Raw genomic sequence first — 15618 nt, forward strand, 5'->3', positions numbered from 1 at the left:
AAATACACTTGATAATTTGAAAGATAATGATATCTTATTAACTTACCACTGGAGTTGCTAGATCAGCTGCAATAGAAATGAATGTGTTCTGATGGTGTTACACTCAGTGTTTGGAACTATTGAACCCTCCATGACCTGGAAGAAGGTGCATATTTCTTTGACAATGGGAGTCTATGGAAGTGTCACGACTCTGATTTACATTGAGGACTCTGGATCCTCTTAGTCGGAGAATGTGGACTGATCTGGGATCTGCTAAAGGGAACCTCCTAAGACCCAGACATGGGTTTACTGTCCACAATGGACAAGAGGTTCACAGATTTAGACAAAAAATAAAATAAAAATAACAAAACTGCCCACTGCAAAGAACATTCCATAAAAATAATAATAAAAAAATAAATATTTGAAAAGCTTTCCTGGGTCTGAGGAGGTTCAATATCTTCTTAATAAAACCATATTTTTTTAAAAATTCAAAATGCATTTTAACTTTAGCCTAATTTAGAGAAATAAAATCAATCTAAAAAAAAAATCTAGACTCTTTTTTTCATAATTCATTCATGAAAGGGTTAATAGACTCCTGAGACAGTATGCTCGTAAGAATAAGAGCCTTAACCTTCGGCCTCTAGAAAAAGCATTTTCCAAATGAAATCCAACAGACTTTTAATGAATTTACTTATTCTGATAAAGGTGGGGAGATTGGAACTCAACCCAAAAACACAACATTTAAAACTAGAAAAGCACTTGGAGAGCGCACACCACCACCAAGGCAGATCAGTCCCCCCCCCTCCCCCACCACCACCACCACCACCAATCACCACCAAAATTTAATCATTTGTTCCTTGTGCCAGTATCGTCATTTCCTGAAATTTTCATCCAAATCCATCCATAACTTTTTGAGTTATCTTGCACATGGACAGACAAACAGACAGACAAACCAACGCTGGCAAAAACATAACCTCCTTGGCGGAGGTAAAAATGAACAAACTTAATAAAAATTCTCACATCTGTACATGAAGGGAATGAAAACCTGTCTGAAAAGTTACAAAATATGTCAAATATAGACGATTAAAAACTACAATATTTGCCTCAGATGTAGTTAAAAAAAAAAAAGAGAAAAGTACAGGTACTGCATAAGGCACGGAGTCGTGTGCATTTTACACGGTTAATTTTCCAAAAACACATCCAATAAAATGGTGCAGGTTTTTTTCAAAGTCCTGTTAATTATCTATAAATTGTTCTCTTATCTTGTCTCGGTCTAAGTCTGGTTAAATCCATCTATTTTTTTTCAAATGCAGTGAATCGTCTGTTAACTCTAGAGGATCTGTGGATGCGTCAGTGCGTCCTGATGACATGTGTGATGTCAGATGACGTGTCAGAAGGTGGAGCCTTGCTGAAACTGTGTTCATAATAGTGTTAAAAGTGCAGATGTCAAACTAATGCTGTTCAGTCTATGGTGTTAAAGCACATGTTTAAGCACAGTTCAAACTATCCAAACTGAATGTTTGGGCCATAGTGTCATTCTGTTTGGTGTGTGTTCGCTGCAGGTACAGACGGAAAAAACAGGCTTCAAAGGAAATTTAACTGCAAACAGGAAGAAAACATATGAGTGTTTCTATTGGTGGGAAAAGGTCATCACATGGTCCAATCACAGACATCCATAATGTGCGTAATCTAACTACTATACTGTGTGTAATCTAATTACTATAACTGTTATACCTAGTCATCGTCATCTGAGATCAATTTACACTGAATCTGTAAATCTAGTCACTGAAAAGGAGGAGAATTTAGTATTTCCCTGTTATTTTATTATTTTATTTTTAGTTTTTAATTATTTATTTCTAAACTCTTTGTGCACATTTGTACATGGTTGAATAAATGTTCTAAACTGTTCAAGTGAACAGGATCTGACCAAACATTCCACCACACACCTCACTTTGACAGAATGTGACACACCCTGTTTTTATGTACATACCTGTTTTTATTTACACACCCTGTTTTTATTTATACACCTGTTTTTATCTACATGCCCTGTTTTATTTACCCACCCTGTTTTCATTTACACACCCTGTTTATTTACACACTGTTTTTTTTTTTTTTACACACTCTGTTTTTATTTTTACACACCCTGTTTTCATTTACACACCCTGTTTATTTACACACTGTTTTTTTTTTTTTTACACACTCTGTTTTTATTTTTACACACCCTGTTTTCATTTACACACCCTGTTTATTTACACACTGGTTTTTTTTTTTACACACTGTTTTTATTTTTACACACCCGTTTACATTTACACACCCTGTTTATTTACACACTGTTTTTTTTTTACACACTCTGTTTTTATTTTTACACATCCTGTTTTCATTTACACCAAGGTTATAATAGTTTTGGATTTTTAATTATAGTTTAGTTTTAATTAGTTTTGACTTTTTTTTCTCTAATTCAGTTAGTTTTAATTAGTTTTTAGAGCAGGTTTGCTAGTTTTTATTAGTTATCGTTTTATCCTGAATGCTTAGTTTTAGTTTATTATAGTTCAGTTTTAGTATTAGTTTTAGTTATTTCATATATTTTATCTTCCTCACCATTCTATTCAAAGAAATTAGTGAGGCATGGATATGGGTTACCCTGGACACTTTATTTGGGGGTCGGGTTAGGGCGGCTCATTGACTGAGCAGAGACACAAACACATGTACAGTACAATGTATAAATTCCCTACAGCAGGTTGGGGGGGGGGGGGGCGTTGCGATCCATACACAACATCACTTATGTTAAAACAATACGAAGATGTGCAAAGTGTGAGAGGAGATGTACAAAGCAGCCATCAGTAAACCAGATAGAAACATACACTATATTGCCAAAAGTATTTGCTCACCTGCCTTGACTCACATATGAATTTCAGTGCCATCCCATTCCTAGTCTATGGGGTTCAATATGACGTCGGTCCACCCTTTGCAGCTATAACAGCTTCAACTCTTCTGGGAAGGCTGTCCACAAGGTTTAGGAGTGTGTTCATGGGAATTTTGGACCATTCTTCTAGAAGCGCATTTGTGAGGTCACACACTGATGTTGGACAGAAGGCCTGGCTCTCAGTCTCTGCTCTAATTCATCCCAAAGGTGTTCTGTGGGGTTGAGGTCAGGAGTCTGTGCAGGCCAGTCCAGTTCATCCACACCAGACTCTGTCATCCATGTCTTTATGGACCTTGCTTTGTGCACTGGTGCACAGTCATGTTGGAAGAGGAAGGGGCCAGCTCCAAACTGTTCCCACAAAGTTGGGAGCATGGAATTGTCCAAAATGTCTTGGTCTGCTAAAGCATTCCCAGTTCCTTTCACTGGAACTAAGGGGCCAAACCCAGGTCCTGAGAAACAACCCCACACCATAATCCCCCCTCCACCAAACTTTACACTTGGCACAACGCGGTCCGACAAGTATCGTTCTCCTGGCGACCGCCAAACCCAGACCTGTCCGTCAGATTGCCAGATGGAGAAGTGCGATTGGTCACTCCAGAGAAGGCGCCTCCACTGCTCTAGAGTCCAGTGGTGGCGTGCTTTACACCACCGCATCCGGTGCTTTGCATTGCACTTGGTGATGTATGGCTTGGATGCAGCTGCTCGGCCACGGAAACCCATTCCATGAAGCTCTCTGCACACTGTTCTGGAGCTAATCTGAAGGCCACATGAAGTTTGGAGGTCTGTAGCGATTGACTCTGCAGAAAGTTGGCGACCTCTTCGCACTCTGCGCCTCAGCATCCGCTGACACCACTCCGTCAGTTTTCGTGGCCCACCACTTCATGGCTGAGTTGCTGTTGTTCCCAAACACTTCCACTTTCTTATAATACAGCTGACAGTTGACTGTGGAATATTTAGGAGCCAGGAAATTTCACGACTGGATTTGTTGCACAGGTGGCATCCTATCACAGTTCCACACTGGAATTCACTGAGCTCCTGAGAGTGACCCAGTCTTTCACAAATATTTGTAAAAGTAGTCTGCATGCCTAGGTGCTTGATTTTATACACCTGTGGCCATGGAAGTGATTGGAACACCTGATTCTGATTATTTGGATGGGGGAGCCAATACTTTTGGCAATATAGTGTATATAAACCAGCCAACCAGCAGTAAACCGCATAGAAACATATGTAAACCAGCTAACCAGCAGTGAACCGCATACAAACATATATAAACCATATAGAAACATATATAAACCACTTATAAACATATATAACCCAGTTCATTAGCAGTAAACCAGACACCTTAGCAGATATGTCATATCTTAATCATCTACAGTTCCATCATTACCCAACTTTGCTTCATTTCAGTTCAGCAAGCTGTAGCTAGTACCATCAAACATTTTTAACATTATATTATACAGGTTCCATCCCTCTGTAATTGGATTACTTTTCATCCTCTTCTTTTCTCCTCTTCTAAACTGTGCAGCTAAGGCCTTGGAAGGCCTTTTCATGGTGATAAACTCTCCAGTCTTTACCTGGATGCTTACAGCTGTCTGACGCTGTCATTCAGCTCAGCTCTGTCTCTGTCACTCACACACACACACAGTGAGCAAAAAACAAAAAAAACAAACCGACCCCACACATCACTAAAGTAAATCCCCTACATGACTCTGCTGCTTTGTCGCAGCTTTAGTCTGTATGTTCCAGGTAGAGTGGGGACCAGAGGACGACTGGAAACCACAAGTGACCAGACATGACAGACTGTGAAGTGTCGTATGGCGCTGCTAGCTCAAATTGCTGGAGCGAAATAAATCAATTTGATATCAATCCAACATTGACGAAGATGAAAACGAAGGAAATTTTATCCATAATTTTTATACGTTTCAGTTAGTTTTGTAAGCTCACAATACAGTTTCAGTTAGTTATCATTTCTTTCTTTTAATTAGAGTTTTTATTTATTTCAGTTAACGAAAATGTTTTTTCAATTTTAGTTTTCGTCATTTTGTTCGTTTTCGTTAACGATAATAACCTTGATTTACACACCCTGTTTATTTACACACTGTTTTTTTACACACTCTGTTTTTATTTTTACACACCCTGTTATTATTTACACACCCTGTTTATTTATACATTCTGTTTTTATTTACCCACCCTGTTTTTATTTACACACTTTTGTTTACTTACACGCCTGTTTTTATTTACACACCTGTTGTTATTTACCCACCCTGTTCCTCCATTTGTGCCTCATACACTCAGTACAGGTTCTCCAGATACTGTGGTGTAAGTGCAGAGGTCATGCGACTATCTGTAGGATGTGAGTGATCTGTTTTCTGTGTCTTTTCTTCTTCATCATCATTTTACTCTCTTTCTCACAGCCATGTCGTCCAACTGGTCCTTCTCTCCCAGCGCCTCCTTTCTTCCTCCTACCTCCACCTCCTCCAACACCTCCATCCATACCTGCTTCACCTACAGACTGAGTTTCTTCATCTCCACGGCCTTCGCCATCACCAGCCTCCTCCTCCTCCTGCCTTTCTGTGTCCTCGTCCTGTTTGTGGGTCTCCGACGGTGCTGGCAGCAGCGCTCCACCTCCTCAATGATGAGCCACGCCGACGTCTTCACCTACCACATGGTTACCATGGAGATGGTCAGCATCTGTGGGTGTGGTGTTCTCTGCTGGGGGTTTTTCGTGGAGATGTGGCAGGTGATGGCCGTGGGACTCCTTATCATCTCCGTCACCCAGACCGGACAGATCATTTTCCACCTCCTGACGTGTGTGGAGCGCTACATGGCCGTCATCCACCCCATCACCTACCTGGGCCTGAAGAAGAACCAGACTGGGCTGCGAATCAGGAACGCGCTCCTCGGCTGCGCTTGGCTGCTGTTCTTTGGGATGTTTGGTCTCACCGGTCTGACCTCACATTTCAATCCCATAACAATGATCTTCTATTTGGTTTTCTCCCTGGCTGTCATCTCTTTCTGTAACTTCTCTGTCCTGCATGCGCTGACTCATCCAGGACCAGGGGAGGGGCCTGGAGGTCAGGTTAACCAATCCACAAAGAGGGCTTTTCACACCATCGGGGCTATAATGGGAGTCCTGTTGTTCAGAGTCACCATGCATCTGTTTGTAGTTGTAATGTACACCTCGAATATCCTGAGAGACAGGAGCCGTTGTGGCGTCCTGGTGTCAGGGCTGTTCTTCTCCCTGCCCAGTAGTCTGGTGTTACCGCTACTGTTCCTGCACAGAGCCGGAACATTTACCTGCAGGAAGAGGAACCCTCAACCTGCACTTCAGAGTCAAATAACTTAGGTTCAACCTGATATCATGACTAAATATACACAGTAGAGCCCGGCTGATTATAGTGTATCACCGATTAATCAACATCGACCAATATGTAACCAATTTATTACCTTTTTTGCTGCGGAGATTCTGTCGTTTGCTGCTCGTGTGTGTGCTGCCGGGAAAGTTAGAAGAATAGTAAAGTGTGTCAGATTTACTTTCACTTCTGCTCAGACTATCATGCCATCACCCCCCCCCCCACACACACACACACACACACACACACACACACACACACACACAATCACAGAATCATGGACTGCTAGGTCTATTAAACAGTGCTAAAAGTTGTGTCAATTATCTTTGTGAGATAAACAAAGATTTATGCAACTGTTAATCCACCTGTCCACAGTCATCTAATATAAGATTATTATATCCTGTGTAGATCAATGGTCTTATTTCATATATTGGTCAATATATCAGTTATCGGCCAATATTGGATATCAGCCAGTATATTGGATTTCGGCTTTTTTTTAGCCCCCAGTATAGGTATCAGCATCGGCCCCAAAAATCCCATATCGGTCGGGCTCTAATACACAACACCTCTAATTGACCTGTTATCTGTACTCATTCTAAGGTTTCTACGTGTATGTTCATGCCATTATTAACCCCTGTGCAACCTGAATCAATGTGTCAAATACCACGAACTGAGGGTTAGAGTTAGGGTTAGGGGATACGGTTAGAGGTTAGAGTTAGAGGTTAGGGTTCGAGTTAGGGTTAAGGTGCACATGCGATGTGCACAGCGAGCTGGGCGATGCGTAAAATGTAATACATCGCTCGTGCAATAGGGGGTAGCGGAGTCAGGTACAGTCCGGGTGTCAAACCAGGTGATATTCAGATCAAAATGGTACTGCAGAATGGTTTATTCTGATGTTGATTGTGAATTGTTGGTGTCAAAAAAAAAAAACAAAAATTGCCAAATATAGATGGTGGTATGTCCGCCCTCTGAACTGGAGCTGAGATCAGGACAGGGAATTCCAATCTCTTGTTCAGCCTTGGCAAATTCTAGACGGGGAGATGCACTTCCAATATTTCCAAATTTGACAACCTGCTGGCTGGAGTGGCCCGCTTTCTGACGGAGACTCCGGTGAATCCTGCCATCCACTTGTAGTTTTTGCAAAAGGCTTGAGGTGACGTTGAGATACCAGTCAACAGGAAATGTGCTAAACTAAACTACATTGCTTGTGTAGTGCCCCTGCTGGTGGCATATGGTATTACATGTGTCATTGCGTAGGGGTTAGGAGTTTGGGTTATGTGAACTGGAGATCTTGGTATAACATGACACATGATCAAATGGCGTTGAATAACACGTGACAGGTTGAAAAAGCATACGTATAACATGGCAAATGCCATAAGAACTGACGTAGCCTACAATGCAATTTCATGAGATCAGTCTCTTTAGGTTAGATTTGATTTAAAAAAATAAAAAATAAAAACATTCAGCAGATTATTCATTCATTCATTTTCTGAACCACTTACCCTCCTGGAGCCTATCCCAGCTACCACCAGGTGAAGGTGGGTGGCACCCCAGACATGTGGCCCTTTCATGACAGGGCCGACAAAACTAAAGTTTCAGGGAAAAACAGCTTCTATACCAGTGGGGGCTGGTGGTTTTCAGAAAAAGGGAAGTTGCATTTTTCCAAATCACAAACTTATGATTTGCATTTGAATTCCACCCTCCTTTCCTTCTCAGAAATGTTTAATTACCCTATCAGACCCAAATGAACTCTTTTCCAGACTCTTCAGTTTCCTTTCAGTGAATCTGTTCAGTGGTTCTTCACAGAGTTCTTCAAACAGACCATGGTGTTGAATGATGCAGATCTAACTGTGGCCAATGACCCTTCAGAGGACTACCAGGACCAAAAACCTCCTGTCCCCGTTTCATCCAATCACCAGTGAAAGACACCAGTCCTGTCATTTCATTGGTCCTCGGGGGTTTCTCAAGACCCGCCCCTTCTATTCATCCTTACTGACACCATGCGTCTGGGAAATGACTTATTTGTTTTGTCCAGTGGCTGAGTAGATGTGTTCAAATGTTCCCTCCTTCTGCTTCAGTGGATCTGAGTCCAGAGCAGCTTCTGCTTCAACGGGACAAATCCACTGGAACCATCAAGTTTTGCAAGAAATTACTTCAAAAAGGTGAATAAGTACAGATGAAAACATGTGGGATTCATGAGGGAAACAGCTTTCAATGAAAATAAGGCCCAATCCCATTTCACCCCTTGGCCCCTCCCTCTTAGCCCTGCCCCTCCATTTTGTGCGTTTACGTGAAGGGGTAGGGGTGTTCCAATTCTGGATGAGTCGGAGGGCAGGGGCTAAGGGGGTGGGCTATTTGACCCTCCAAACAGGCATTTTCTTGAGCCCCTTTGTTTTCTTTGTTCTTTTTGTTTTGTTTGTTTATGAAGCGTCTTTGAGTGTCCAAAAAAAGCGTTATATAATGCCACGTTAGTACCAGCTCGACTCGACTTGGCCTTATTGGGTTTCCATTACGAAAAAGGACCTGGAATCTGGTACCCGGTACTAGTTTTTTAGTATCACCTGCATTGCGATTCCAAGACTGGGGAACAGATACTAAAACATGAGGTGTAAATACTGCAGACCACTGATTGGTTGGACAGTGACCCGCAGTTTTACAAAAACACAGATGTGGAAGTTGACAGTAAATACAGCGGTAGGTTAATCCACATGATGACAGCCTGTAAAACTACACCATGGTTTGTTGAGGAGGTTCAGATGTTAAAATTCAGCATGAGCTTAACGAGACAACACGCAACAAACGAGTTTATCAGCAACTCTGAGCAGACAACACGGAAGTAACGAGCTGCATCGCTATGACGACCAGATCCTCTAAAGTCGGTAGTATCCTGTAATGGAAAAAGGTCTCCAGGAATAGGACCTGGTACCCGAGTCGAGTCGAGTCAGTTCTACGTAGTGGAAATGCAGCATAAGTTTGATGTATTATTATTATTATTATTATTATTATTATTATTATTATTATTATTACTGTTGTTGTTGTTGTTGATATGTCAGTGTAATTGTCTGCTACACCAAACTTAAATTTTAGATAACAAAATAAAAATAATTCCACCAAATGTGCTCTTATAGTTTTAAATGACTGTCAGTGTATTTCCTTAAGGCTCACATCAGGTCCTACTAAAACATTACAGTTCCTGTTGTAACAGGAGCTCATCCTGCCATTAAAAGATGACAGGCCCAAACCATTTAGACTGTATTGGAATGAGGAAATCTGTCACTTAAGTAGCTTCCCTTTACTAAGAGGGGTTTTTTTTCTGTGCATTTCCTCAAACAATTCTTAAGTTAAAAGTTAACCAGCTGCATTCACTGAACGTCGAGCAGTGAAACCATTTCCTTTTTCAGTTTAATTCTGTAAATGAGAACCAGATGAGCAACATTTCAGACAGACTGAAAAGAGGTTGTGTTTAAGTGGTACTTGTCAGGTGCAGAGTTAGTATGAGGAGATGAGTGTACTCACCATGCTGCTGTTCCTGCTGCTGCTGCTCCCATCCAATGCTCTGGCAAATGGGTTCTACGGGACAACACTGACCTATTATCCGACAAATGCTACTCCAAGTGGATCTGTCAGCGTACGTACACTTCATTATACTTTAAAGAATTAGAATGAAAGGGAACTCACAATGATAGAGTCTGAAGGAAAAGCAGCAGAACATGACCAGAGGATTATTACCTCCACCAAGGAACGGAGGTTATGTTTTCATCAGGGTTTGTTTGTTTGTTTGTTTCTTTGTTTGTCTATTTGTTTGTTTGTTTGTTTGTCTGTCTGTTAGCAAGATAACTCTAAAAGTTCTGAATGGATTTTCAGGAAATTTTCAGGAAATGTTGATACTGGCACAAGGAATAAATGATTGACTGTTGGTGGGGTGGGGGGGTGCTTTTCTAGTTCATCATGTCTTTGTTTAGATTACAGACTTAAACAAGAATAAGAAGGCTTCAAACACCACTAGTCTACATTTATTTTATTATTTATTTTTTATTTTATGTACTATCTCAGGGGTCACCAACTTTTTCTCTTCCATGAGCACATTTTACATAATGAAGTTGCCGGAGGGTTACTCTAATTTAGCAACATTTATTTACATAGCTAATTTTCATACATATGCATATTTTGTATAATATGTTTGTAACATTGTGTTCTTTATTTTTTATTTTATTTATTTAGATTTCTTTGTTTTAGCATTTACAGTACTTAAAAAGTGTTAATATGAAACTATTATTTTACTTTTATTAAGGAAAAAAAGGAGAAAAAACAAATACAAGCATTTGCTGCTGTTTTCCTAAATATTTTAATACTATGTCAAATATTATGAAATGGAACAATCCTGCATATTTTTATAGAATTATTAGAAACAAATAATATGTGGATGTGCATTTTTAATACTTTGAAATTGTGAAAAGGAACGTTGTCTCTCACACAATAAATCTTCACCAGCATGTGCTGCTGTATTTCTGAAGGATTTGACCTTTTCTAAATTCACATATGAAGTCAAAACATATCAGTTAAAAACAGAACTTTGTGTACATAAATCCACCATCCCACTGTCACTTCTACAGAGTCCTCACACCGGAGTAAAACGCACAGGCACCTGTTCAGGTCTGACTCCAGCTGTCTGAGCGCATGTGCACATAGTGTACATATGTTTGCACTTGTCCAGAATGTGAACCACTTTAATGATGCCTCTGCTGAAGCGCTGGTCTTGGTCAGTTTAGTGAACATGGACTGTTGTGTTTGGACTTCAGTTTTCAGGTTTTTTACCTTCTCTTTACGGAGGCTGATTCCCACCAGAGAATCTCCAGAAAAGTTGCTGTGAACCAAGGTTATTATCATTAACGAAAACTAACAAAATGACGAAAACTAGAAATTAAAAAACATTATCGTAAACTGAAATACATAAAAACTATAATTAAAAGAAAAAACAATAACTAAGTGGAACTATATTGTGTGCTTACAAAACTAATTAAAACGTATAAAAATTATGGATAAAATTCCCCTCGTTTTCATCTTGTCAATATCGGATTGATATGAATTTGATTTATTTCACGCAAGCAATTTTAGCTGGTGGCACCATACAGCACTTCATGGTCCGACACTTCTCATCACTTGTCATTTAGAGTCGGCTTCTCGTCTTAACTTTACCTGGCAATGTGGAAACTAAAGTTGGGAGAAAGCAGCAGTCCTGTCTGGGATTTATTTGAATATGACGGTGAGAAAGATATGAAAAAACTGAAACTAAACTAAAACTAAGCATTTAGGAAAAATGAAAACTAATAAAAACTAGCAAACTTGCCCTGAAAACTAATTAAAACTAACTGAATTAGAGAAAAAAAAAGTCAAAACTAAATAAAACTAAACTATAATGAAAAATCCAAAACTATTATAACCTTGCTGTGAACTTTGGTGAAATTCCACTCCACATTGCATCTTTTACCGCCTGCCAGGCTCCGCCCACAGATCACACACACACGCACACACACACACACGCACACACACACACACACACACACTTGTCGTTCACATTAGTCAAGCAGAAGTCCATGTCTCATTGTTGGTGAAAATAACTCCCTGTCTATACTCGGCCCACATCATTGCTGGGTTAAACCCACTACCTGCCCTGGCGTCTGGCTCCTCCTGCTCCTCCTGGCCCCGCCCCTCTCCAATGACAGACAGCAAACTAGCGCTAAAGTTTGACTGACAGCTAGTTGACTGTTTCATCTCCAGAGGGGGGCAGGACACTTGAAATTTGATTGGGTGGAAATTTAGACCTGTTCAACCAAATGACGAATCAACTTTGTGTTCTTATATTACACTGGTCAACGACAAATTTATTGTTTAAGTTTTTTGAGCTGATTTAGGATCATTTTGGTGTGCTAAATCCAAAAATCACATTCATTTTGCTCAATCAGGTCAACTTTCTGAACTATGCTACATATTGGCTTTTTAACATTTTTGCTTACATTTATGGGTATTTTCACATCATATGATACAAAATTATTTCATATTTCTTGCAATAAACGAGTTCTGAAGATTTTACTTTTGCCAATTTATGATTAATGGCTTTTTTAATATTACAGCTGAATGAAATGGCTTTGACTAGAAGATCTTGCAAAAATAAGCCTGACGTATTCTGATACATCTGCGGTGAATACACCATTGTACCTAACAGGAATCAAGTCACAAGTTTCATAAAGTGGGCTTACCAATCTTATTTTGGTATTAATTATTATATTTTGTGAGAAGATCAAATTTTTCAAAATCAAATTAGCAAAAAAACCTGACCTGATTGAGAAAAACAGATGTCATTTTTGGATTTAGTGGTGCAAAATGGTCCGAATTCAGTTGAAAAAACCTAGACAACTTGCAAAAAACATTTTTTTGTAACCCAGTGTTATTGACCCTTGGTGAGCCACCAGTAGATTGCGAGCACCGTGTTGGAGACACCTGGACTATAAATTTACTGAGAGTCTGAAGGAACTTGGTATTTATTGGTTTTAATTGTTATTATATTATATCCTTATTATTATTGTTTAATTGTCTTTTATTGTGTCTGCTGACACAGTACTGAGACACCAAATATGGGTTTGTCTGGTACCACAGAGACAACCAGAACCTCCTTATATCATGTCTAGACTGGGAACTTATTATATCCTGAAAACTACCGAGATAATCAGAGAGTAAACAGGTCAGTTACCAGTGTGTCAGACTGACCCTAACCCTATTACTATAGTACATAACCCTAACCCTGCTGCTATAGTACAAAACCCTAACCCTAACCCTACCACTATAGTAAGTAACCCTAACCCTACTGCTATAGTACAAAACCCTAACCCTAACCCTAACTTTACTGCTATAGTACATAACCCTAACCCTAACTTTACTGCTATAGTACATAACCCTAACCCTACTGCTATAGTACAAAACCCTAACCCTAACTTTACTGCTATAGTACATAACCCTAACCCTAACTTTACTGCTATAGTACATAACCCTAACCCTACTGCTATAGTACATAACCCTAACCCTAACCCTACCGCTATAGTACGTAACCCTAACCCTAACTTTACTGCTATAGTACATAACCCTAACCCTACTGCTATAGTACAAAACCCTAACCCTAACCTTACTGCTATAGTACATAACCCTAACCCTACTGCTATAGTACAAAACCCTAACCCTACTGCTATAGTACAAAACCCTAACCCTAACCTTACTGCTATAGTACATAACCCTAACTCTACTGCTATAGTACAAAACCCTAACCCTACTGCTATAGTACAAAACCCTAACCCTAACCTTACTGCTATAGTACATAACCCTAACCCTACTGCTATAGTACAAAACCCTAACCCTACCGCAATACTACATAACCCTAACCCTACTGCTATAGTACAAAACCCTAACCCTAACTTTACTGCTATAATACATAACCCTAACCCTACTGCTGTAGTACAAAACCCTAACCCTAACTTTACTGCTATAGTACAAAACCCTAACCCTAACTTTAGTGCTATAGTACAAAACCCTAACCCTAACCCTACTGCTATAGTACAAAACCCTAACCCTAACCCTAACCCTAACTTTACTGCTATAGTACAAAACCCTAACCCTAACTTTACTGCTATAATACATAACCCTAACCCTACTGCTATAGTACAAAACCCTAACCCTAACTTTACTGCTATAGTACATAACCCTAACCCTACTGCTATAGTACAAAACCCTAACACTAACCCTAACTTTACTGCTATAGTACATAACCCTAACCCTACTGCTATAGTACAAAACCTTAACCCAAACCCTACCGCTATAGTACGTAACCCTAACCCTACTGCTATAGTACGTAACCCTAACCCTGCTGCTATAGTACAAAACCTTAACCCAAACCCTACCGCTATAGTACGTAACCCTAACCCTACTGCTATAGTACATAACCCTAACCCTAACTTTACTGCTATAGTACATAACCCTAACCCTACTGCTATAGTACAAAACCCTAACCCTAACTTTACTGCTATAGTACATAACCCTAACCCTAACTTTACTGCTATAGTACATAACCCTAACCCTACTGCTATAGTACAAAACCCTAACCCTAACTTTACTGCTATAGTACATAACCCTAACCCTAACTTTACTGCTATAGTACATAACCCTAACCCTACTGCTATAGTACATAACCCTAACCCTAACCCTACCGCTATAGTACGTAACCCTAACCCTAACTTTACTGCTATAGTACATAACCCTAACCCTACTGCTATAGTACAAAACCCTAACCCTAACCTTACTGCTATAGTACATAACCCTAACCCTACTGCTATAGTACAAAACCCTAACCCTACTGCTATAGTACAAAACCCTAACCCTAACCTTACTGCTATAGTACAAAACCCTAACCCTAACCTTACTGCTATAGTACAAAACCCTAACCCTACTGCTATAGTACAAAACCCTAACCCTAACCTTACTGCTATAGTACATAACCCTAACCCTACTGCTATAGTACAAAACCCTAACCCTACCGCAATACTACATAACCCTAACCCTACTGCTATAGTACAAAACCCTAACCCTAACTTTACTGCTATAATACATAACCCTAACCCTACTGCTATAGTACAAAACCCTAACCCTAACTTTACTGCTATAGTACAAAACCCTAACCCTACTGCTATAGTACAAAACCCTAACCCTAACTTTAGTGCTATAGTACAAAACCCTAACCCTAACCCTAACGCAATAGTACGTAACCCTAACCCTACTGCTATAGTACAAAACCCTAACCCTAACCCTAACCCTAACTTTACTGCTATAGTACAAAACTCTAACCCTAACCCTAACTTTACTGCTATAATACATAACCCTAACCCTACTGCTATAGTACAAAACCCTAACCCTAACTTTACTGCTATAGTACATAACCCTAACCTTACTGCTATAGTACAAAACCCTAACACTAACCCTAACTTTACTGCTATAATACATAACCCTAACCCTACTGCTATAGTACAAAACCATAACCCTAACTTTACTGCTATAGTACATAACCCTAACCTTACTGCTATAGTACAAATCCCTAACACTAACCCTAACTTTACTGCTATAGTACATAACCCTAACCCTACTGCTATAGTACAAAACCTTAACCCAAACCCTACCGCTATAGTATGTAACCCTAACCCTACTGCTATAGTACGTAACCCTAACCCTGCTGCTATAGTACAAAACCTTAACCCAAACCCTACCGCTATAGTACGTAACCCTAACCCTACTGCTATAGTACGTAACCCTAACCCTAACCCTACT

General features: G+C 39.9%; 1 protein-coding gene across 1 annotated transcript in view; it reads left to right on the forward strand.

Annotated features, from left to right (window-relative positions):
- The first annotated feature begins 9757 nt into the window (after positions 1-9757).
- LOC115438949 (uncharacterized protein PB18E9.04c-like) overlaps positions 9758-15618 on the forward strand; it is a 29916-nt gene continuing 24055 nt past the window's right edge. The window contains exon 1 of the mRNA XM_030162841.1: positions 9758-9883. Within this exon, the coding sequence (XP_030018701.1) occupies positions 9758-9883 (126 nt within the window). The remainder of the gene's footprint in view (positions 9884-15618) is intronic.

Source organism: Sphaeramia orbicularis, chromosome 18 (genome assembly GCF_902148855.1).
Source record: "Sphaeramia orbicularis chromosome 18, fSphaOr1.1, whole genome shotgun sequence".
In the NCBI taxonomy this organism is placed as follows: Eukaryota; Metazoa; Chordata; class Actinopteri; order Kurtiformes; family Apogonidae; genus Sphaeramia; species Sphaeramia orbicularis.